The sequence below is a fragment of the Ictalurus punctatus genome, chromosome 5, assembly GCF_001660625.3.
Source record: "Ictalurus punctatus breed USDA103 chromosome 5, Coco_2.0, whole genome shotgun sequence".
Taxonomy (NCBI): Eukaryota; Metazoa; Chordata; class Actinopteri; order Siluriformes; family Ictaluridae; genus Ictalurus; species Ictalurus punctatus.
Window position 1 is genome coordinate 1,627,973 of NC_030420.2, and position 26,453 is coordinate 1,654,425.

Below are 26,453 nucleotides of genomic sequence, written 5' to 3' on the forward strand. Positions count from 1 at the left end.
GCGCACACACAGCTTCACTAAAACACTGGGTTCCTCTGATATTAATGTTAAAATCATTTCTGTAACTATTCAAATTTAACTAAAACCACAACAATAACATAAGAATGAGCACATTCATATAAACCTGTGATTTATAGCTGCAAATCTGTCAGAGCTGCTGTTATAAAAAATTAATCATGGCTTTGTCAAATTTATCTGATTATTTTGAATGAATTTTCTATAACATAAACAGATTAAAAATGAAAACCACAATGAAAAAACGATCAGAGTCACAAAACTGTATTTTTGGAGTTGTGCATCCACGGCTGTTGATTGAGCATTGAAGAATGATCTCATAAATGTTCTTGGATGATAGAAATATCAGGGTCACAGAATTTTCCATTTAAAATAAAGCCATGCTATGGAAAAATGATCAGAGTCTTTGAGTGACTTCAGAGTCACTGGTATACAAGCTGTACACTAACTACTTTACATTGTAGCAAAGTGTCATTTCTTCACTGTTGTCATATGAAAAGATATAATCAAATATTTTAAAAAATGTGAGGGGTGTACTCACTTTTGTGAGATACTGTATATGGCACCTGTGAACCGCTCCATCAGCCTCTATTATCTGAAGCAAAGACGCAATTCACAGGCCTACCCCAGTATAACAAAGTTACGCACCGTCTTGTTTCCTTCTCACAGAACAGTGTTACATGTGTAACCCAGACGTTCCCTTTCAAAGGGAACTCCACATTGTGTTTAGCATAACACTATGGGAACGAGAATGCCCACTCTGTCATACCGAGGGTACGGCCTGTTCAAAAAGACCTAAGCCCGAGGGTCACTGCAACACACTCGAGCCTGGGGTGGAATGAATATCCAGGCTGTAATATTGAATGAATGTGTGTGGCATAGACCATCCTGGAGCAGCACACATATCCTGTAAGGACACCGCTTTGGACAAAGCCTTCGAGGGGCTGACCCCCCTAGTGGAATGAGCCCTTATGCCCAGAGGCATATTGAGGCCGTGCACCTCCTAAGCAATAGGGATTGCTTCAACTATCCAATTAAATATGCGCTGCTTTGACCCAGCATCACCTCTACTGTCACTGCCAAGCAGACCAGCAGCTGCTGCAACTTATGCCACTGGCCGGAGCGGTGGAGGTAAGTACAGGAGCCCTTACTGGACACAGCAGGTGCATTCTCTCTTGTTCCGGTTTGAGGAACAGAGGAGGACAGAAAGCCTGCAACAACACAGGCTGGACAGCAGATGTAGGCACCTTACGAATATAATCTGGGTTAGGATACAGGAAGGCTTTGGCTAATCCAAGGGTAAAGTCAAGGCAGGAATGGACAACAGAGAGAGCTTGTGGATCTCCTACTTGCTTGAGAGATGTCAGGGCCAGCAGAAGAGCTATCTTTAGAGCCAGAAGCTTCTCAGAGGCTGACTCTAAGGGATCAAATGGGGCACCTGACAGACCTTCCAGGAGCACAGAAAGGTCCCAGGAAGGTATGCGCGGTCTGCAGGTGGGCCTCTGTCACCTTACACCATGCATAAACCTCGAAGTTAAAGGATGTTGCCCCACAGAGGCTCCATCAACAGGGGCATGGCTGGCCAAAATGGCAGCCATGTAATCCCTGATTGTAGAAGGAGCCCACCCCACTGAGAAACGTCATTGTAACAACTCCAAGACTGTAGCTATTGTGCAGTTCACTGGGTCTAGCTGATGTTCCACACACCACAAGACAAAAAGCTGCCACTTGAGCTCATACAATTCCTCATGGATGGTGCTCTAGGGTTCAACATGGTCTCTAAAACCTCAGTTTTGAGACCAGAATCTATGAGCTGGTACCCCTGAGGGGCCAGACCAACAGTTTCCATAGTTCCCGCTGAGGGTGATAAATCAGCCCTCCGGCTTCAGACAGTAGATCTACTCTAAGGGCTCAAATGGAGCACCTGACAGACCTTCCAGGACCACAGAAAGGTCCCAGGAAGGTATGCGCGGCCTGCAGAAGGGCCTCAGCCACCTGACACCACGCATACACCTCAAAGTTAGAGGATGTTGCCCCACAGAGGCTCCATCATTGGAAATGCCATTTCAGCCAGCCATGTAAATCCTGATTGTAGAAGGAGCCCACCCCACTGAGAAATGTCTTTGTAAGAACTCCAGGACTGTAGCTATTGCACAGTTCACTGGGTCTACAGTGGATCCCTGCAGATGGGAATCTCCCAAGGGTTGCCATCTAGCAGGGATATTATCTCTGAGAACCATATTCGAGCTGGCCAATAAGGTGCTACTAGCAGCAGATATAGACTGTATTGGCGAACTCTCGGTAGAACTTGAGTGATCGGGGGAAAAGCGTACAGATGTGACCACAGCCACATGTGCACCATGGCGTCCAGCCCTAATTGTGTGGGAGAAATGAGGGCGAACCACAGCAGGTAGTGTGTTGTCTCCTTGGAGGTGAACACATGCATGGATGTTTGCCCCCACATTCCAGTTGCCCAGAATGTACATTGCACTTATTGCCAAAACATTCCCTCTGCCCAGAGAATAATTAATTGCGCCTGCCTGAACAGGGGTTGTGGACATAATCCTCCCTGGTGGTCAATATATTAGAACACTGCTGTGTTGTCTGTAAACACATGGTGACCTCTCAATTGATGTTGGCTGCTGCCGCCATAAGCTCCAATAGTCTCCCATAGAAACTAGAGGGGATGCCAAGATCCAGCTTTATACTGCTCAATGTTGATAGGATTGACCCTATGCATGTTGAAGACAGAAATGCCCTCATTGTAGTAGAATCCTAATAAACCTTAGAAAAGTCCACTGCACTGGAGAAAGCATACTTTTCTGAGGTTCAACCCGAGGCCCAAGCTCTTCATGTGGGCGAGAACAACATCTCGATGTTGAACCGCCAGTTCCCTGGATTGTGCTAGAATTAACCAGTCGTCCATGTAGTTTAGTACACGGATGCCCTGGAGTCACAATGGAGCCAGAATGACATCCATGCACTTTGTGAAGGTGTGAGGGGATAACGCTAGCTCCAAGGGAAGCACCTGATCTTGGCTATGTGGAAATAATAATAATAATCCAATATCGTGGGGTTATAAATATGGCTTATGCATAGGTTTCCCCCAGAAGCCTGATATTTTGTCATGCATACTGGAAGAAAGGGGAGTTTTCTGCAGTGTGAGGGATTTACGTTCGTAATAACTTCAAGCAGCTCTTTATACGCTGCTCTCTGTTTTTTTGCACACCCTTCTGGCTCCTCAGAGTCAGAGAGGAATTTTTACTATTATTTTTGTGTGTGTGTTTGTGGTTTTTTTTTTTTATTTTTTTTTTTTAGCTTTCCATAGTGGAAGGAGGAGTCGCGACGCGAGCTCCAAAATCCAGTGGAGAGCCGGACCTGGAAGACAGAGCAAGAGATAGAGAAGCAGATAGGCTAGCTGCCTCGGTGGCTGTCCCAGGTCCCCGAAGCTCTGAAACCCAACTTGCTTCGGCTTCCGAGAAGATAGCGAGTCGCGAGCGGAGCTGCCTAATGTAGGCATTATAATGAGCAGTCAGACCTCTCGAGGGCTGCCATCGTATGCTCCATTCCTAGACACTTCACACAGAAAGTGTGCACTACTCCCTGTGATGAAATGGGAGCAAGCCGTAACACACTTCCTGAATTCTCTCACTCATATTTTTCTCTCTCGCTTATTCCTTTTTTTTTTCCTTCTTTTTTTTCAAATGGATAGAAAATCCAGAGATTTTGAGAAAAGCTGGAGAGGAAATGAAGCATCTTTTTTGTTACACAAACAACCGACATACAGTCTCGCTGAAGGTAATAAGGCTGACGGTGCAGCTTACAGGTGCCATATATATATCACGTGATATATCACGTAATTGCCGTGTCACCTGGTCACGACAGGCCTATAGATAGACATGATTTTACACAAGCTTCAGATGCCAGTTGCACACAAGGGCATATGCTAAATGCAACATCGAAGTTCCCTTTGAAAGGGAACGACTGTTTATACTCTAACGTAAGTGTGAACTGGAACCAACATGTTCCACAACATTAAATGTAACTATAAATTGCAGGATCGGGATCCCTGATCACAGACTCAATTTCCATCAATATTATTTGCATCAAGATTGAAATAAGATATATATTGGGGATTTAAAAATGAAAATTTATTCTACATTGCTATAAAATGTAAAGAGATGATCTGAACAGAACAGGAGGATTATCCATCCATCCATCCATTTTCTACCACTTACTCATTTTCAGGGTCACGGGGAACCTGGAGCCTATCCCAGGGCGTATTGGGCACAAGATGCCACACAGGGTGCCAGTCCATCGCAGGGCACAATCATATACACACTCACACACCCATTCATACACTACGGACACTTTAGACACGCAAATCAGCCTACCATGCATGTCTTTAGACTGGGGGAGGAAACCAGAGTACCCAGAGGAAACTCCCGCAGCACAGGGACAACATGCAAACTCCGCACACCCAGGGCCATGGCGGGACTTGAACCGCGGACCCTGGAGGTGTGAGGTGAACTTGATAACCACTAAGCCACCTTACGCCCCACAGGATTAGTTTAGTTTAATATCTCTGTCTGTTTCAGCTGACAAAAGGAGTGGAGAAGGTGTACACCCTGAGGATCGTGCAGGACATTGCAGTGGCGAAGCTGAAACCAGCCGTTGTGAAGGTTTACGACTACTACGAGATCCGTATGCATCATTCTGTTAATCTTTATCAATCATTAAAAGCAGATGTTTTTTTTTTGTCCAAAAAGCTTAGTGTATGAATTTAACCATGGTTTCTATTTTTATCTTTGACTTTAGGTGACTCGGCTGTAACTGACTACACCTCACCATGCACTTAATACAGAAAACGTGCGCTTTAATCCATCATCTGTTTTCTTTTTCACTTTTTTCTCCATATTTTACTTTCATCTACAGTAAAACTTTGCAAATTCACAAAAGTTTAGTAAGTACTTAATGATATCTGTCTTAAGTGAAAAAAAAAAATTAAAGTCTGTCATGTTATTATGATCAACTTAAGCATACAGTACATCTTTTGGTGTGAGTGTAACGGACACAATGCAGGAGATTTCAACTTTGTACATGTCTATAATACTACATGTACTAAAATTCTTTGCATATGTACTGTATACTGTTGAGATATTGTATACATAAAAAATTCCTGTTTCTTTATATTGTAGATCATCTACTTAAAAGTCTTTATTCTGCAGATGTAATCACGAGGCAGTTCATGAGGTGTTGAGCAAAAATATTAATAAAATGATTAAATGTGTCGATCCTGAGCAGCGCAGCAGAAATGTCTTCACCGTATTGTTGAGATTTAGAATTTGAACTCTGACATGAAAATCCCATACAACAGATAAACGTGTACATACAGGACATTTCCTCCAGCTCCAGTCATCATTATTCTCACCTGTGTCTTGTTTTCTCGTCTCGTCTATGAATGTATTTAATTTAACTTATAGTCTGTTGTTGCAAAGTCTTGTTCCATGCTTCTAGACTGCAACCTTGTTCATTATTAATACTTTAAACACTCATGGTTGTGCTGTTATAGGAAAATAATCAGCGACAGGGTGGTGTGACGTAGCCAGATGTGTAGCAGAGTTACTGTTACCACACTGAAGTTGATAATTTTCCTATAACAGCATGCCCCAAGGTGTTTTCTTCCTCTAATATGAAATAATCACACATCATATATTTTTAGCTGTTTAAATTTACATTTAGTATTGTGAACAATATTATTATTAAGACAAAAACCCACAGCTTGTTGCTGAGACACTGAAAAGTATAAACTCTACTGGCTTGAACTCCTCCCCAGCTACATCTTTACCCCTGACTGTTACAAAGTGCTGACACTGGAGACTCCTTCCATAAATGTTAAATAAATGGCTCCGTATCAATGAAAGTGGCACCATATCAACGATTACAAACCCGTTTAAGTCTATTTATGTGTCATACAAGTTCCTGTAAATGATCTGTTACTATAGAAACAATTGAACATATTCATACAAGCTCATTAATTGATTTACTTTTAATTTTACTTTCTGATATAGAGCTGATTACTGATATTTGAGCAAATATGTAGCTTTAAATTGTTAACATACTGATTCAGACTTAATTCTAAGTGATTTTACTCTAGTCCTGAATAAATAAACAGATGCTTACTAATCCAGCAAAGCCTTGTTTCTAATTAGAGACAGTTTTATCAGGATTTCATCACTGAGCCTGATGTTTTCCTACAAGATGCAGTTTGTTCATACGGAACGTGTTTTCTGTAAATTGATCGCTCTGCTGTTGCACACTGGTGTCGGGTTAACGAACCTATTTTCCTACCAACATCTACAGATAATATAGATTTTCTTTCAAACAGGATCTCTAATTTTAGAAAAGATGAAAATCAGAGACAGTGGTGAAAGCTAAGTAATAATTTTAATGTTTGCTTTAATGCCTAATATATTTAAAGTCATCATCTTTAAATATGAAAACACCATAATGTGCTGAAAACCATTCAGTGTGATTTTGAGTATTCTACTGTGAATTCATCTTACTGTAATGTTTGTGTGCACAAATTATATCATGTTATAATGTTAATGAATTATGAATTTGACATTAAAACCCCTCAGAAATCCTGTCAGATTAATTGATGTAAGCCAGATAGCATTAGCAATGAAGATAATAAACTTCTACAAAATGTAACTTTTAAATCCTCTCAGAAATCCCAACAGGTTAGCTCATATGAACTAACCTGCATTAGCAGTGAACATTGTGAACATTTGAGAATTTGGCTTAAAGATCCTCTTAGAAATGCTAATGGGATAGATGATGTTAGCTAGCTAGTATCGGCTGTAAAGATTATGAATTTAATGTAATTTTAAAAATCCTCTTAAAGATTCTGTAAGGTTACCTTATGTAAGCTAAATAGCATTAGGAATAAATATGTTTTAATGAATCTGACTTAGCTAAAAAAAAAAAAAAAAATCAAATAGTATATTTGAAAGAGCTGGCACCCTGTCCAGGGTGTACCCCGCCTTGTGCCCAATGCTCCCTGGGATAGGCTCCAGGTTCCCTGTGACCCTGAGAGCTTGTATATGTATATGACAAAGATTTTGTTTGTGTGTATGAGAGATTAAATGATTCTTAGTGATTATTCAGCATTATTTCTAATAAGATATGTTAGTGACTTAGTAGACAAGATGAAATAGGGTTAATCAGGCTTATCGTAAACACATCTGAAAATGAATACCTTTTTTTATCATTGACACAATGAATAACTAGTTTTCTAGCGTGGGTTAATGCTGCTACTGAATTCAATTAAGCAGTTTACCGGATCAGTTTGATTAGAATTCTCCTCACTAGGCTCAGGTACGGAGGGAGAGAGGTGTTGGTGAGAGAGGTGCATCTGCAGCTGCAGGTGCTTGTTCATCATCACTGGCCCTGCTACTAGATCTCACTGTCCTTGGCTGTAATGCTAGAGCCATCAGAGCCTGCAGTACTGCAACTTACGGTGCATCCAGAAAGTATTCACAGCGCTTCACTTTTTCCACATTTTGTTATGCTACAGCCTTATTCCAAAATGGATTAAATTCATTATTTTCCTCAAAATTCTACAAACAATACCCCATAACGACAGCGTGAAAGAAGTTTGTTTGAAATCTTTGCAAATTTATTTAAAATAAAAAACAAAAAAGCGCATGTACATAAGTATTCACAGCCTTTGCTCAATACTTTGTTGAAGCAGCTTTGGCACCAATTACAGCCTCGAGTCTTTTTGAGAATGATGCTACAAGCTTGGCACTCCTAGTTTTGGGCAGTTTCTCCCATTCTTCTTTGCAGGACCACTCAAGTTCCATCAGGTTGGATGGGGAGCGTCGGTGCACAGCCATTTTCAGATCTCTCCAGAGATGTTTAATGGGGTTCAAGTCTGGGCTCTGGCTGGGCCACTCAAGGACATTCACAGAGTTGTCCTGTAGCCACTCCTTTGCTATCTTGGCTGTGTGCTTAAGGTCATTGTCCTGTTGGAAGATGAACCTTCGCCCCAGTCTGAGGTCCAGAGCGCTCTGGAGCAGGTTTTCATCAAGAATGACTTTGCACATTGCTGCATTCATCTTTCCCTCGATCCTGACTAGTCTCCCAGTTCCTGCCGCTGAAAAACATCCCCACAGCATAATGCTGCCACAACCATGCTTCACTGTAGGGATGGTATTGGCCAGGTAATGAGTGTTGCCTGGTTTCCTCCAGACATGACACTTGCCATTCAGGCCAAAGAGATCAATCTTTGTCTTGGTCTTGGTCTGAGAGTCCTTCAGGTGCCTTTTGGCAAACTCAAGGCGGGCTGTCATGTGCCTTTTTTTTCCTAGCAGACCCCATTTCGTTATTAAGTATTTTCAAGTTGTTTTCATAGATAGCTTGGTGAACTATTAGCTTTGTGTGCTTCCACTGCCATTCTGCAGTCTCTTATTAGTCTTACAGTGGAGCTACTATTTCTCCAAGGGGCAGCTTTAATTATCCCAGAGACAGTTTTTATTTTTAAAGTGGCAACAGAGTTAATACTGACAGAGGTCATCCTGACATTAAAGCTCTCCACTAGAGTGTCTGATGAAGGAAGTGAAAGAGGCCGGAGAGATGATATGAGCTCCATGAAGGTCGCAGCTATATCAGCAGTGAGATAACGCTTAGTGACAGTCCTCTTATCACTCACAGTGTTAGTACATGCTGAAATTTCAAAGAAGACACAATAGTGGTCAGAAATGACAATGTCAACAATTTTTGGTTCATTAATAGCATCACATGTTAATAAATGTGCTTGAATTTCAACAAGCTACTTGTTGTAAAGGTGCCTCAGGATATGGCAAGGATTCCCTGTAAAAATGACCTCTGGAATCCGTGGATTTCCTGCTCACCAATGGAAAAAACTGGACAACCATTGTTTCTCTCCTTGGTTTGAAGGGACTGATTGACAGCAGACACTATGAAATGTGGTTTGACTTTATACACACATGCATTATCATATGCTCAAGAGACAGACAGACAACGACAGACTATAAATAGCTGACAGGTATCTGTAAAGATTTTTGTCCAATTATGTTCATCTCTATGGGTCACTGAACTGCTCACCAACATGCATCTGCATTTACATTTAGAAGATTATATTTTAGCTTATGGACCTGTCAATGCATTTTAGTGCTTTCCTTTTAAGAGGTTTGAGAGGGATTTTAGGGCACTATCATAACAACAGAAGCATTGAAGTTCAAATCAAGAGGCATTTTCAGCAGAAACAGCAGCTTTATATGTAAATGGATTGTGATTATAGTTATAAGATATATATTATAAGTTCTTGTCCAATACCAGTCAGAACCAAAATTCATATTTGTATACCAGAGGCTTTACACCCATCTCTGAACATCAATGAAAAGACACAAACAGTATATTTCTGGGAAATGCATCATTATTTTAAGATGAATATAGACATTTTGCTGATTGTTCCGGTTTCAGTGTGCATGCAATGGAGAAAAACTGTAATGTGAAAATCAAGCACTCGTAAGAAGCAGAATTAAATACACAGTAGCAAAATGTGTTTGTATAAGAAAATAAATTGTAGTGTCTCTGTCTCTCTCTCTTTCTCCTGCTCTCTATCTGTTCAACTTGTTTTCAAGGAATGTTTGTCATAACAAAAGAGGAACATGATGACCCTCAGTCTGACAAGAGCTTCCTATCTGTTCATATCTTTAATGATTTACATTTCTGCTCTGCACACTGTGACTGAAGATAGATTTACACACTAAATTAACTTAATTACTGTGAATCAGTGGCTGACTGGTGGTTATTAAAATAGGGGAAGCACAACTTTCTATTAATATATATATATATATATATATTAGAAAGAGCAGTTAACAGTAATAAATATATGTTTGTGTGTTTATTGTTGAAAAAAACAAAAACAAATATATATATATATATATATATATATATATATATATATATATATATATATATATATATATATATATATATATATATAAGACATTATATATAGATATAGAGTTGTAGACAAAAATATAATTGTGCCAATATTTTTATCTCTTTCATTAGAAACCTAACATTTTATTTACAAAAAAAATATTTGTTTAAACGGACGACTCAGAGCGAAATATTCAGAAAAGCAGCCGATAAGTGTCCAGCATAGGTGGGAACTCCAAAAATACTGTTTAAAAAGAATCTCAGGGAAATTCCTCAAGAAATCGGCTGAGAAAGTGCCAAGAATACATTTATGGAAATTCTAGGCAAAAAGGGGGTGTACTTTGAAGATACTAAAATATTAAAGAATTTGATTTATTCTGGATTTTTAATTACAACATAATCCCCATAGTTCCATTTGTGTTATTCCAGAGTTTTGACGGCTTTTATTGGAATATATATATATATATATATATATATATATATATATATATATATATATATATATATATATATATATGCTATTATGTATAGCGGCGTAATAGCATAATGAACTTATTAGCAATGAGTGTTCTCAGTACAAAGGGAAACATTTATGGGTTGCACATTATGTCAGCTTACGTGCTGCCACCCAAGTTAACTACAAAACACACTTACCCACAGCTACGTTTCATACAGTAAGCGTATTTACAATAAACATTTTTACTGTTTTTAGTGTTTACTGCACTGCATAATCAAGAAAAAATCATTTTATCTAAGACAAAATATTCCACAAAGCCGTCATGTCAGTGTCCTCCTACTCTTCCCTGTGTCCCTTACGTATCCAAGAGCGCACAAATGGCTTGGGATTGAACTTTGTAAGCGGTGGACGCACAATGTTCAAAAACATCAGAGAAGAGATGGTGTGAGCATGGAGAAACCCTGCTCATGCTCCATTCGAGATCAGTATGGGCTTAACTTTGCGACAACGAATTTAGGTGACCTTTGAACTTGAAATGATTACATTATGTGAAAGAAGCTTTGACTATCAGCAGTATGTGAGCATTTTTTTTTTTTTTACATTTAGTGAATTAAAAACTGAAACTATTTGTTTTGATAATATTTCTGTGGGAGACTCTACATCCAGCTGCAGAGGTGCTGGACCCATATAAAATGCAGGTGTGCTATGTTTTACAGGTTCTGGATACAAACACACATATTAAATTAACACACTCATTCACACCTAGGAGGAATGTAGAGCCACCAATCCATTTATTGACAAGTTTTTTTGGGGTGGAGGAAACCAGAGAACCTGGAGGAAACCCAGACCAACAGGAAGAGAACATGTGAAACTCTGTACAGAAAGTAACCTGAGCTCAGGGTCAAACTGAGGACTCTGGAGCTGTGAGGCTGCCAATCTACATGTCCGCTACAGGTCCAAATATGTCCCCTGGCTAGGACTTCAGCTAAATTGTGTAGTGTAGTGCTGGATGAACTGTTTGAGTAAGAAAATAATTCCTGTGTTATAAGAATAAAAAATCATTCCAGTGTTCTGTGTTGTATGTTCAGATGCGAGGACATCACTTCTTTTTATCGGATGGTGTTTTATTTAAGAGAATAAAAACAATAGAAATGCCAGTGTTATTGAGGTCTAGACTGATAAGATGAGGCATGTCAGCGTAACATACAGGGCAAGGTCAGGAGAAGCGAAAGAGGAGTGTGGTGATAGCAGCAAGCATCTAACCCCACTATAGACATTTTCGGGAGGGGCAGAGGTCAATAAATACCATGAGTGATCTCAGATCATCATATTCGGTCTGATCGTGTCTGATTTTGTTCCAGGATGGGCTTTTCTCAAGTTCTTTTTGGAGTTTTTTTGCTTTTTCCAAGCATCATAGCACAGATCACCACCACAGACACGTAAGATCTTAATATATTTTTTCTGATTTTCTCTGAGAGCCTTGCAGATTTAATATGAAGAGTTTTATAGTGGAACTAATATGGTTGTTGATACTGTATGGATGGGATTTCCTCAAAATAGCTCGAATGAATGAAGGGCTCATAACATAAAGTAATAAACTGAGGTTTGTTGAAGAGGCTGATGGAGAATTGGTCAACTCTATCAAATTAAACAAATGAAAAAATAAACCTCATAATTATATCTCTATACAAAGGTTTATCCAAGACTATTCCTTAAGTGAGGAAAATAGGTAAACTGTTCCAGGATGGGCTTTTCTCAAGTTCTTTTTGGAGTTTTTTTTTTTACTTTTTCCAAGCAGCAGTCCCCGTCTGCCTCCAACCAGGTACCATAACATTATAAAATGTTTACATTTGAGATATTCTGAATTAGTGATGCAGGGATTCAATGAGGCTTAAAATGCTAAGTGAGGGATGTTTAAAAATATGTGCAAATAATTATCACAAAGTCCATCTACTTTGTACTTTGTGAATATCACTCCTGATACTCCTGTCTCACTCCTGTACTTTGTGAATATCTATCACAAAGAACAACTAGCAGACCCTCCACCACCACCATTTAAAAAAAAAAAGAAAAAAAGAAAAAACCACAAAAGCAGGTATTAGTAGAGATATGAGGATTTTAGGATATGTAACTGCTGTTGTGGGGTACACACTTAAAAATAACCCATGTGCTGTTTAGATTATTAGGATTCATGGAAATTATAGCATGGACATTTTATTTTGTAATGTTTCTAGCTAGAACCTCCAGCATTGTCGTGCAAAAATACACTTTTTTATTTTAAATAAGGACTTCACATGCTGTCTGGTGTAAAGGCCACTTTGATTAACATGCTGTCACTGCTGTGGTCCAGTGCAAAATATGCTATCAGTAATATTATTATATATTATATATGCTTATAGAGTGCAGTTGCTGCTACAAACTGTAGAGATGGTCAACATCAAATGGACAGAGCATCACTAAGTAGGAACTAATAAAACTATTTTCCCTTTTTTTTGGTCAATAGCTTTTACCTCTTGGCTGTGACCTCCCAGGCTGTAGGGGGCACCACAGAGACGGTATGTATCACGGTGAACCCCTATAAAGAAGTCTCACTGGAAGTGAACCTGGAGCTTAATGGCAACAGAGTGGTACTTCTGAAGGAAAAATCTATTAAACAAGAATACTACCGCTGTATCCCGTTCCAGGTCAGACGCCATCTTAAAACATTTCTCACCACACAGGCAGGGTTTCTTATCTCCATTGATGAGTCTAAATGTTTCCCATTTCCCATTGATCCTCTAAATATGTTTACATGAGTTCAGGTTTGTTAATTAACAGATGAAGAATCAGAAAAACACCTCTGATTTAAAGAATATTCAAGTTGATTTTAATGGAAATGTAATAGGACAAATAAATAAATAAATAAGCTATAAATATTAACAGTAATGTTTTTGCAATGTAAAGCCTGGTTTGCTGTATAATATTTTTTAAAAAAATGGATATAAATAAGTAATAGTGTAATGTTTTCTAAAGTTGCTATGTGTTACGATTTTGACGCTTTGTTATTAACAGGTTCCTGTCGTAAGTGTGGAATCAGTAGCGTCTATTGACATTCAGATAAATGGAGAAAGCACATTCCTGAACCAGACAACAAAGATCCTCATCAAACCTCCGACTTCTCTGATTATCATTCAGACGGATAAACCCATCTACAAACCAGGACAAACTGGTAACACTCTCTACACGGATTTTCACACTTCCTGCCTTCTGTTTTCCTAGGTTCCTGCCCCAGAGCCGCCCTTAAATTATTTAACCCTGTTTTAAAACCAAATCATTTTCAGAATGCAACAACATTATAGATATTATCTTTTATTCTCTGTAGTGATGTTCCGCATCGTCTCTCTGGATTCCAATTTCCTCACCTACAATCAGACGGTACGGCAACTTTTACCATTTCTCTAAAATACTACAAAATTATACAGTAGCAGTTTCAGCAAAAATCATATTCATCAACTGTTATATCTGTCTTGCTTTGTAAGCATTAATCTAACAGTTTTAAATTAAACGTGGTATTAATTAGTTTTAATTAGTAATTAGTTTTATGGTTGCTCAATATTAAGTTTAATAAATTAAGGTGAATAAGTTGGTTTTCCTAAAGTATTAAGTAAAAATATCTAAGTCCAAACCTAAGTCCAAGCTACTGCTGAACTTGAAAATCACAGGATTCATCAAATGTATTACTAAAAAATACTCTCAATGTATGTTTAACCTGCTTTTATCTTTTCTTATTGTTTCAGTTTCCGACAATAGAAGTGAAGGTACGTGATGTGTGAAAGATTCAACACTTATTAACTGGGCACTTTGTGTATTTATGACTTGCTATGTCTTTAAAACAATAATAAGTGCATTTACAGGCTTTTGCATTAGATCTCTTATAACTATTATTCTGATGATGCTCTCATTATAAGTTTGTAGGGAAAAAACTGAACTCTTTAATGGAGGTTTTGAGCTCATGACCTTATTTGTGGCACTTTTCTGGACTGAGATCTAAGAGTAGTGTATTTTGTTTTTATTTTATTTCAGGACCCAAATTCGAACCGCATTGGTCAGTGGCTGAACGTGCCCTCGTACGGCAGTGTTGTGGATCTGTCATATCCCTTGAACTCTGAGGCCACAAAAGGATTTTATGTCATCACTGTCTGGAGCCAGAAAAATGAAGCGATCAAACAATCCTTTGAAGTCAAGGACTACGGTCAGGCTCAGTTTATCTTCATAAATGTCCTTAGAATACAAATATATCTAATCTTTATTTAATGATGGTAAGAAAAATATAGAAAATCTATGTGGATGAGGTTTACTGTATGTGGTTGAATAAAACATAAAAAACAGTGAAAACTTTTATGCATAATACAAATCTTTATAATGAATTATTTCAATTAACAGTCTAAAATATAAAAACATTAATGATGTGAAAGCCAGGAGCGTGTTTGGACGGTCAATTTGGCCTGTGACTGCATTTTTCTAGATTGTACAATAAATCTGTTATAAAGCTCCATGTAAAACATTTAGAGACATACGACTGGGTTCTAGAAATAATCCTTGTCAAATCTGATGACTGTTTTGAACACAGTAATAGAAGTAAATGAGAACAGACTAAAATAAATGATCATCACCTACTATACAACACAATTCAGATTAGCAGCTGTATTTTAGCACTGCGTTTATTGTCTCTTTTAGTTCTGCCCACGTTTGAAGTGACGGTCCAACTTCCTCCAGTCATAACCATCCTGGACACACAGGCTACGCTGAAAGTGTGTGCTAAGTGAGTGTTCAGTACTCAGTAATGTTCTTTCTCTTAATGATTTTTTTTTTAACAATACAATTGTAACATACCCAACATGATGTCCATACTGGAAGTCTGAGTTACAAAATTAGGAAATTATTGGAAGAAATGAACAGAAAAGTTCAAACATTTATGTTGGAAACATTATTTTTACTACTGCTTCATTTACATTTTTTTTTTCAAAATGTGTCATCTATGACATAAATGACACATTTAAATTTTATGTCATTATACTTTTTTCTCAATTCTCTGCAGATATACATACGGGAAGCCAGTGAATGGGACGGTGAAGGCCAAAGTCTGCCATAACATCTACAGATACTTCTGGGTACGACTAGGAAGCACAATGCCACCAGACATCTGCAAGGACTATATATTCAAGGTTAATCATCTTACTCTGAAACCAACAGAATATGCTCATACGTGAAACAATAACGCCTCCTCAGATACTCTTCTGAATCAAAACAATGTTGTTTGATTTTTTTTGCAAAGTTAGCTTTTGCATTACCTTCATTATAAACCATTTCATTCACTTTTGGACAGAATTTGGATGTATGTAATTCAAGTGTTAGTTAATGTTACTGATGGTGTTATTATGCTGAAGTTCATGGTTTGTTCAGCTTAAATAATGAACTAAACAGTGCATGCATCAGTATTAAAACTACTATGAAAAAGGTATTATTAAATAAGGATTTATTTACTATTATTTACTATTTATTTTTGCTTTAGACTGACAGGACAGGCTGTGGAGAAATTGTCTTAAATCTGAATGAATATGCTTTAGCTGATTCACGCTATCAACGTGTAATCAATGTTCAGTGTGAAGTGGAAGAATATGGCACTGGTAAGATATTCCTAAAATCAAGCCTCTTGTAAAAATGCCTTCAGTATACTATTTAAGATTTAAAGTTTATATTATTATTATTATTATTATTATTATTATTATTATTATTATTATTATTATTATTATTATTATTATTATTATTAACATTTAGGAGGGGGCATGGTGGCTTAGTGGTTAGTGTGCATACCTCACACCTCCAGGGTTAAGGGTTAGATTCCCTCCCCAGCCCTATATGTGCAGAGTTGATGGCCGCAACACGTCTCAAAAAAGTTGGGACGGGGCAGCAAAAGTCTGGAAAAGTAAGTGTTTCTAAAAAGATACAGCTGGAGATTAACTGATTAACAGGTCAGTAACGTGATTGGGTATAAAAAGTGTATGTTAGTCTTTCATAAATAAAGATGGGAAGAGGTTCACCAATCTGTAAAAAATTGCGTCTACAATTTGTGGAACAATTTCGGAACAATGTGCCTCAATGTAAAATTATGAAGACTATGAATATCCCATCATCTACAGTACTTAATACCATCCAAAGATTCTGAGATTCTGAAGAAATCTCTGTGCACAAGAGACAAGGGTGAAAATCAATAATGCATGCCTGTGATTTTGCCCCCCCCCCCCCACACACACACACCCACTGTTTCTTTTTTAGAACACTTATTTTCCAGCCTTTTGTTGCCCGGTCCCAACTTTTTTGAAACGTGCTGCGGCCATCAAATGAAAAATTACCTTATTTTTTCCCTAAAATGGTACATTTAACCAATTTAAACATTTGCTATGTTTTCTGTGTTCTATTGTGAATAACATATGGGTTTATGAGATTTGCAAATCATTGCATTTTGTTTTTATTTATATTTATTTACCTTTTACACAGCATCCCAACTTTTTTGGAATTGGGGTTGAATATATTACAGACACAGAGTGGCCAAGGTTTTGGCTAAGCTTCATTGTACATGCAAGAAATCTGTCTGGGGGAAAAACAAACTTCCAGTAGATTTTGTGCTGACAGAAAGCAGAATGTGAAAAGACTATGGGTTGGGTTATTTACATCATTTTAACAATGTGTTTACCCTGTAGATGTGACTCTGACTGGTTCAGGCAGCTCTGTTATATCATCTAATATCGTGACAATTTCATTTGAGAATTCACCAACTGTGTTTAAGCTCGGAATGACGTATGAAGGACAGGTAATTTCATTACTGACCTTTAAAAATGATTGTACTTTTTGTTAATTGTTTTTTTTTTGTTAATTTGTTAACTGTTTTACTGTGTAATGCAAATTAGTTGTTGACTAAACAAATTATAAACATCCAGCAAACTGTGTTACTTTGTAATTAAATCCATAACATAAAATAAGTTCCCTTTCAAAGGGAACTTCGATGTTGCATTTAGCAAAACACTATGGGAGCACCTCTCGCACACGACCGGCATCTGAAGCTTGTGTAAAATCATGCCTATTTATAGGTCTGCCATGATCAGGTGATGTGGCAATTAATTGCATAAATAAATATGGCACCTCTGAACCGCACCATCAGCATTATTATCTTCAGCAAAAGACTGCAGGTCGGTTGTGTGGGTAAAGAAGCAAAAAGACGCTTCATTTCATCTATATCTTTTCTCAAAATCTCTTGACTTTTCTATCCCTTTAAAAAAAAAGAAGAAAAATAAAGGAATGAGTGAGAGAGAAAAGTATGAGTGAGAGAATTCAGGAACTGTGTTACGGCTTGCTCCCGATTCATCACGGGGAATAGTGCACACGTTCTGGGTGAAGTGTCTAGGGGATGGAGCCTGCGATGGCCGCCTCTAGAGGCTACGCATGGTAACGCCTATACCAGGCAGCCTATATCAGTGAGTTGGGTTTCAGAGCCTCATGGATCTGGGCTGGCTGCTGCTGAGGCAGCAAGCCGCCTCAGGTCAGGGGGATCTCTTATGGATACGGAAGAAGAGCCGGAAACGAGTTAGTTAAGCCAGTTAACCCCTAGTGCTACTGTAGGGCTTCCCCTAGCCAAGGCTGCCCCAAGTGTTCTCTGGTCAGCGAGCTGTCACAGGGCAATGAAAATATGATGCTTTCCCTCCAATAGAATGTGGAATAGTTAACGTCATTAAAAGACCATCTGACAGCGTGGAAACTACTGCCAAATGTGTCTCCATGGGCTTTGTCTACCGTAGAAAAAGGTTACCGGGTCCAGTTTAGAGCTCGACCCCCCCGGGTCAGAGATGTGCTCACCACAGTATTCAGCACAGACCAGAGCCCAACGTTAGCACAGGAAGTAAGATCCCTCTTGGACAAAGGGGCCATAGAACCCCGTTCCCTGAGGGAGGGAGGTTTTTACAGCCGTTATTTCCTATTCTGCAATAAATAGAGAGGTATGTGGCCAATTTTAGATCTGCACCATCTGGACTGTACTCTTCGGACATACAGGTTCAAGATGCTGACGCCCAAACTTATCGTTCCACAGATTCAGTTTGGGGACTGGTTTGTGATGATAGATCTAAATTATTTCTTATTTCTACATAGAAATATAGCTAACTTTATCCCCTTGCACCTTCACAAAGTGCATGGATGTCACTCTGGCTCCATTGTGACTGCAAGGCATCCATGTCCTAAACTACCTGGACCACTGGTTAATTCTAGCACGATCCTGGGAACTGGCGGTTCAACATCAAGATGTTGTCTCCCCCACATGAAGAGCTTGGGGTTCAGGTTGAACCTCAGAAAAGTATGCAGTCGCAACTAATTCTACTCTGGGCAAAAGGAAAGTTTGTCAGTGAGTGCAATGTACATTCTGGGAATATGGGGTCAGACATCCTGTTGAGGCAGGGGCTGAGGCCCAGGAATTGGTGGCTCCATCCACAAATGGTGGAGTCCATATGCCGAGGTTTGCCCAAGTGGGACTGCATGTGTTCGCCTCCGAGGACACAACACATGGGACGCTGTGGTTTGCCCTCACTCCTCCCGCACAATTAGGACTGGACACCATGGTGCACATGCGGCCGAGGTCACATCTGTACGCTTTTCCCCCGATCGCTCTGCCCCCACAAGTTCTAGTGAAAGTTCGCCAAGACAGTCTATGTCTGCTGCTAGTAGCACCTTATTGGCAAGCTCAAATATGGTTCTCAGAGATAATATCCCTGCTAGATGGCACTCTTTGGGAGATTCCCATCCACAGGGATCTGCTGTAGACCCAGTGAACTGCGCAATAGCTACAATCCTGGAGTTCTTACAAGAACGGTTTTCAGCAGGGTGGGCTCCTTCTACAATCAGGGTTTACATGGCCACCATTTTGGCCAGCCACGGCCCAGTTGATGGAGCCTTTGTGGGGCAACATCCTCTAACTTCGAGGTTTATGGATGGTAAGGCCCTTCTGCAGGCCGTGCATACCTTCCTGGGACCTTTCTCCGGTCCTGGAAGGTCTGTCAGGTGCCCCATTTGAGCCCTTAAAGTGGATCTACTGTCTCAAGCCAGAGGGCTGATTCATCACCCTCGGCCAGAACTATGGAAACTGTGGGTCTGGCCCCTGAGGGGCATCAGCTCATAGATTCTGGTCTCACAACTGAGGTTGTAGAGACCATGTTAAATGCTAGAGCACCATCCACAAGAAAATTGTATGCACTCAAGTGGTGGCTTTTTGTCTTGTGGTGTGAGGAACAACAGCTAGACCCAGTGAACTGCACAATAGCTACAGTCCTGGAGTTCTGTGGTCCTGGAAGGTCTGGGGCCCCATTTGAGACCTTAAAGTCAGCTTCTGAGAAGCTTCTGACTCTAAAGGTAGCTCTTCTGCTTGTCCTGACATCTCTCAAGCAAGTAGGAGATCCACAAGCTCTCTCTATTGCCCATTACTGCCTTGACTTTTCCCCTGGATTAGCCAAGGCTTTCTTGTATCCTATGCAGGATTATATTCCTAAGGTACCTGTTGTGTCCAGTAAGTCCTCTCTGTACTTATGTCCACCGCTCCGGCCAGTGGTGTAAGTCGGAGCAACTGCTGGTCTGCTTTGACGGCGACAGTAGAGGTGATGTTGTGTCAAAGCAGTGCATCTCTAATTGGATAGTGGAAGTAATCTCTATTGCTTATGAGGCGCGTGGTCTCGCTACGCCTCTGGGCATAAGGGCTCATTCCACTAGGGCGGTTGCCTCTGCAAAGACCAAACAGGTTTCCTTACAGGATGTGTGTGCTGCTTCAGGGTGGACTATGCCACAGACATTCATTCGTTATTACAGCCTGGATATTCATTCCACCCCAGGCTCGAGTGTCTTGCAGTGACTCTCGGGCTTGGCTCTTTTTGAACAGGCCGTACCCTCTGTATGACGGAGTGGATATTCTCGTTCCCATAGTGTTATGCTAAACGCAACGTCAAACTTCCCTTTGAAAGGGAACGTCTGGGTTACGCATATAACCCTGTTCCCTGAGAAGGGGAGAAGATGTTGCGTAGCTTTGTCATACCAGGGCAGGCCTGTGAATTGCATCTTCGCTTCAGATAATAGAGGCTGATGGCGTGGTTCACAGAGGCCATATTAATATCACGCGATGCGCTTAATTACCACATCACCTGATCATGGTAGTCCTATAAATAGGCATGATTTTACACAAGCTTCAGATACCGGTCATGCGAGAGGCACTCCCATAATGTTATGCTAAACGCAATGTCTCGTTCCCTTCTCAGGCAACAAGGTTACATGCGTAACCCAGACGTTTTCTAGTCAGATATTTAATATTGTGCCAACTCTTGTGTAATTAAAAACAGTATTTTGTGCTTTTTCAAGGTCTGTGATAAGTTAATTGATTTGATGTTTTTGTTTCTGACATTGTGCACTGATGTTCCTGTCCATTTTTTTAGGTTAAAGTGACCGGCCCAAACGCCAGTCCAATGATAAATAAAGTAGTACTTCTGACTGTAAGTTATGGGAATGTTAAAAATTCAGTGTGGAGTCTGGTTACAAATGACAAAGGCATTGCAAAATTTTCCCTAGAAACTCAAGAATGGGGTATGCAGCAAGTCTCTCTTCAGGTGGGTGGACTCTTTGTTTTTCTCTTCAGTTTTTTATTTTTTATTTTTCAAATGTGAAGTCTGATGTGAAATGAGAGAGGTGTCTCCATGTGCTTGCAGTTAAGACTGCAATAGAGATGTATTGTTTACATAGTGTTTTTTAAGGATGCCTCAACAATTAGCAATTTTTTGTTTTTATTCATAAAGCATGGGTGCTTGGTAAGGCGTAGCACATGTCTACTGGGCAGAAAGCGACCACTAATAAAATGAACCAATGAAATGAAACTCTAATAAATTCTGTGAACGATCTCTTTTTCTGAGATAATTTCTCTCACTAGCTTCTAATATGATTAGGTGCCTTCAGCTAAATAATTTATAAACAAATGTGATTGGATGTGATTTTAGAAAATTGAGACTTCAGCACCACTATGGTTTAAAAATATGTAATATGTCAGTGTTTTATTTTTTGATTTTCTCTATTTATTCTTTTAAACAGGCAGAGTATGAAATGACTAGAAGACTAGTTGTATATGTGGCAAATCAGCTCACACCATACTACCTCACAGCCTACCTCTATCTTCAGCCTTTCTACTCCGAGAGCCTGAGTTTTATTAAATTGAGAAGCAGCTTGATGCCTTTCAGCTGTGATAAAAATGCTGTGATTGAAGCGGAGTACATGATACGTGACGAAACACGCATACGATCGTATATGTCCTTCTTCTACATGGTGCGTTTGGCTTTCACTCTAACATTTATTTATAAACAAGAAACTTTGTAACTCATTGGATTTCCAGCATATATTGTATGAAGCTTGCCTTTGTTGGAATTTTCACCAGCAGAGTTGGAAACTACTGTTTCTGTACTAACTGAACTGAATACTTGTACTTGCTTAAATACTCAATCCTTGTATGTTTTTGATTTTCATTTAGACCTTCCAAGTAGTTCTAGCTTTTAAAAATGACAAAAATCCTTTTTGTAAATTTTAATTGTAATTCATGCGTTGCAATTTATGCATCTTCATTTTAATGTGTAGGTGATGTCTAGAGGACATTTGTTGCAGCAAGGACGTCTTTTGGTGTCTATACCCTCAGGAAGAGGTTAGTAAACATAACACCATCCATATATTAACTCCCCATGAATTTTTAAACCAATGTAGTTTTGCAAATGTAAGTGCTGGAAAACTGTTTTAAAATATCGTAAATTCTAATTGGGATATTTGTTTACATTTTTCATTTGATTTTGTTGGCACTGTGTGGCTGGCTGTTGCACTTAAACTTTGAATATTTATCTGTTTTGTAGTGGAGATCAGAGGCACACTGTCTCTGTCACTGAGGAACATGCTACAGTTGTCCCCGGTTGCTCAGGTGGTCCTGTACACAATCCTTTCCAGTGGTGAGGCTGTGGCAGACAGCATGAACTTCCCAATTCAGCTGTGTTTGGCTAACAAGGTCAGAAATGAATCCTCTCAGGCTACAAGCCTTTTTTTTTTTTGCCCCTTTCAATAACAAGGGCTATAAAATAACCCAATTTCAAATAGATATGTGGATAAAAGATTTTTTTTAAAAAAATAGAGACAGAGCAGTGGCCCTAGTGTGGGGCTCTAGTAGAATGCTAAGCACCTTAAGCTAAGAGACAGTAAGGCCAGCAACCCTTCAGAGGTACCTCATTTCAGGCACTGAATCAAGGTTTCTCTGAAGGGTTGCTGGCCTGGAAATCAGGCACTTCCCACAACTCATGACAATAGGTGAGGATATGGAAGTAGATTGACTGGTAAAAAGATGACCATGTCCAAAAACTGACCTTCTGCTTCAACAACAACATGGACCAGTACAATGATGATAACACTGCTTCTGCAGTGTGATTTCCCTATAATTGGAAAACACCTCATCCAAGTTTTTTTTTTAAATAGTGACCACATCCCAGTTTACAAGTCCAAGAGCACCAACCCAGATCCCTGTGCAACATTAAAGAGCATGTTAACTGAATGACCGCAACCTTGTCCAGCATTCAACTCCCTTCAATTCATATCTGATCAAATCTCATCTCTAGCCTTGCCACTGAAGAATGAAGGATTCTACCCACCATTTTAACCGCAGACCAGAGATATCTGGCAATGCCACCTGAAGGGAAAAATGTTCATAGGGTAAGGAGTTCCTCAAATTGCTACTCAACTACCATTCAACAATGTCCTAAGTTTTCTTTCAAAGGGCTAGCCCCACTTCTCTACGCCCGATACCCTGGTTAGCACCTTGTGCACATCAGTTTTCAGTTGGCTCTGCACTTGGTTTCTATCTGCCTCTGGACCAGTCACCTATTACACCAATAGTGTCTTGCATGATTATTCACCTCTCTTGAACTCTTCCGCATTTTGTACCATTACAATCTGGAATTAAAAATGCTTTCATTTGGGAACTTTACTGTCAGATTGCATGAAAAACATAAGCAAGTTTGAAGTATTGCTACAGATTCTCAATCAGTTTGAGGTCCAGGCTTTGTCTGGACCATGGTAACACATTCAAGTTGAGCAAATGATTTTGAACCACAGTGTAGCTTTAGCAGTATGCTTAAAGTCATTGTCCTGCTGGAGGGTGAACCTCCACCCCAGTCTCAAGATTTCCTTCTAGGATTCCCCAAATGCTAATGAAAGGCATCCTCGCAACATTATGTTCCCACCACCATGCTTCACAGTGGGGATGGTGTTCTCAGGTGATTATTTTGTAGTGTTAAATTTCCATCAAAAGCAGAGGTTTGTGCTGAGGCAAAAGAGTTTTATTATTAAGATGCTGATAGACATCAGATTTTCCATTTAACATAGCAACAAGACAGCTCTGTGAAGCAACAGTTTAATAAGTATTACATTTAGTCTTGAACTTGACAATACCTGAATAAAATATTGGTATGTTGGTTTTGATAAATGAAAAATTCTTGTATTGTCCAGAAGTTTATTTATTTATTTACTTTCTTACTTACTTACATGGTTGTGGTCTTTCAGGTTTCTCTGAATTTCTCAGAATCGTCTGAGCTTCCTGGTGCTAAGGTGTCATTGATCCTGAGAGCCACCCCAGGATCACTGTGTTCAGTGAGGGCCATCGATCAGAGTCTGTTATTGCTGCGACCAGAGGACGAGCTCAACACGGAATCTGTGCGTTTAATCTAACAAAATGTCTTTCAGTTTACTCATTTACATAATAACTTGTTTTCAATAGGTACAATGTTGTTAATTATAACAGTTATTACAATGGCACTCCTTTTGAAGAATTACATTACACCCGATTATTCCAGGTGTTCAACATGCTGCCTGTGAAGACGTTATCAGGATATCCATACAACATCGATGACGAGTATTCATCCCAATGCTCTGGGAACCCGCCCATCATCAACATATTTGCAAGACTACGGCCATTTTATATACCAGCCTACAAAAAAATCGACGTGTACAACACCTTTAAAGTAAGACATCATTCATTTTTTTTTTAAATAATAAACTTTGTGTAGGTGCGTTATATTCTGTTGGTTGTGATTAGGCATGTAGTGATAATAAGTATTCTACATTATACCACAGTACTGTTGAATTTTGGATACTGATTGGACAGAAAATGTTGATTAATTTTCTATAAGAGCAGTTCTGACAGTAGTGCAGCTGCAAATCACAGGTTTATATTAATGCAGTCATTGTAATGTGATATAATTTCTATAGGAACACCTCCTTCACAGGCCATTGGTGGATTCACCACATCATCTAAGACTAATGGAAAATGGAATAGAAATGTGTTGGGAGGGAGGAGGATGTGGGGGCAGAGTCAGCACCTCTGCTGTACTTACACTATTGCATATACATCATTTTATTTTTCATTTCAAGAGAGAGAAATAAAGAAAGGCTAGTGAGGGAATGCATTTTTTATAGCTGCTATAATGTAAATGAGAACAGGAACTAACTTGTTTCACAAATGGACCAATAAACAGTATGACATATTTTAATACTTTAAAACTAAATTAAAAACTGTCATTTTTGACAAATTGCTGTAGTATTAGAGGAAGACTTCGGGTTGGTAACCGTAATCCTGACCACTCCATCATTAATTAGTTTACAGCATGAAATTTAGTGATTTATTAATTACTTATTTAGCAGTTTACTAAGTTTCATAGTGAATGATTCCAAATATCATTTGCAGTATAATATCATACCCCTTGCAGTACCTTCATGGATAGACATAAATTGGAAAAAATTACATGGAGTATTGCTTTTTCCCATAATTCTGTTCCTGTTTTGCTTATACATGTAGACTTATATGTGTAATAATTCTATAAAACAATATTGTGAAAATGTCATAATCTATTATTAAAAATGTAGACAGAAATGTAATGTTATTTTCAACATGCAAAAATAATTTTGTGTTCCCGTTTTTTTTTTTTTTTTCAGGATGTTGGAATCAAGATCCTCACCAATGCCATAGTCAAGAAACGTATTGAGTGTTTTCCATTTCCAATGAGAAGAGGTGAGTGGTTTTTCACATTTAATTTTTGACATGATATGTGTATGTTATATCACTGTATAGCTCCATCCACAGATGTAGACATGGGTGCACCAGAAATGGCTGCCAACGATGTTTCAGCTGACTCGAGTTCATCAACTAGATCAGTCGCACCAGTCGTTACAATCCGCAAATATTTCCCAGAGACGTGGATTTGGGATCTCGTTTCAGTCAGGTGTGCATGTTTAATTGAAATTTGTTTCCACTTTCTTCAGGCTGTGTTACTGAGTCATTGTTTTTTCCTCTACAGACAAACTGGAACAACGGTCATTATTAAAACGGTTCCAGATTCTATCACTACATGGCAGGCTGGTGCATTTTGTACATCATCTGTTGGGTTCGGAGTCGCACCGAAAACCCAGCTCACTGCCTTCCAGCCTTTCTTTGTGAGCCTCACCATGCCGAGCTCCGTCATCCGAGGAGAAGTGTTCACGCTCAAAGCCACCGTCTTCAACTACCTCCAAAGCTGCATGATGGTGAGCTGACATGTTTGTTCTAGTTATATTTTCTGAAAAAAAGATATGGCATCAGAGTGTTAAGAGAAAATGACATTCAGATGGGTTTTAATTTCCTACAAGGATTCCTCACACATAGTTTTGCCAACTTATTAACGTTAGCAGTACATTTTGTGACTTTTTAGATCCCTTTAGAAACTTTATTTTTTTTTTTTAAAAAAAGGACCTGGTGACAAATCTAGAGATCTTTGAGCACATATTAGTTACTGTCCTGCACTTGATATGTCTCTCCAGCTCACATCACAGTTGCTGGTTATGAGCTGAGACAGCAGGGTTCACTTGACTCCACCAGTGTGTAAAGCCAACAGCA

General features: G+C 39.2%; 1 protein-coding gene and 1 pseudogene across 1 annotated transcript in view; both read left to right on the top strand.

The window, feature by feature from the left end:
* LOC108265154 (alpha-2-macroglobulin-like protein 1) overlaps positions 1-4,874 on the top strand; it is a 36,807-nt gene extending 31,933 nt beyond the window's left edge. The window contains exons 35-36 of the mRNA XM_053680554.1: positions 4,614-4,719; positions 4,834-4,874. Of these exons, the coding sequence (XP_053536529.1) occupies positions 4,614-4,719; positions 4,834-4,874 (147 nt within the window). The remainder of the gene's footprint in view (positions 1-4,613; positions 4,720-4,833) is intronic.
* A 5,895-nt stretch (positions 4,875-10,769) lies between these two features.
* Positions 10,770-26,453, top strand: part of LOC128628772 (alpha-2-macroglobulin-like protein 1) — a 37,345-nt pseudogene continuing 21,661 nt past the window's right edge.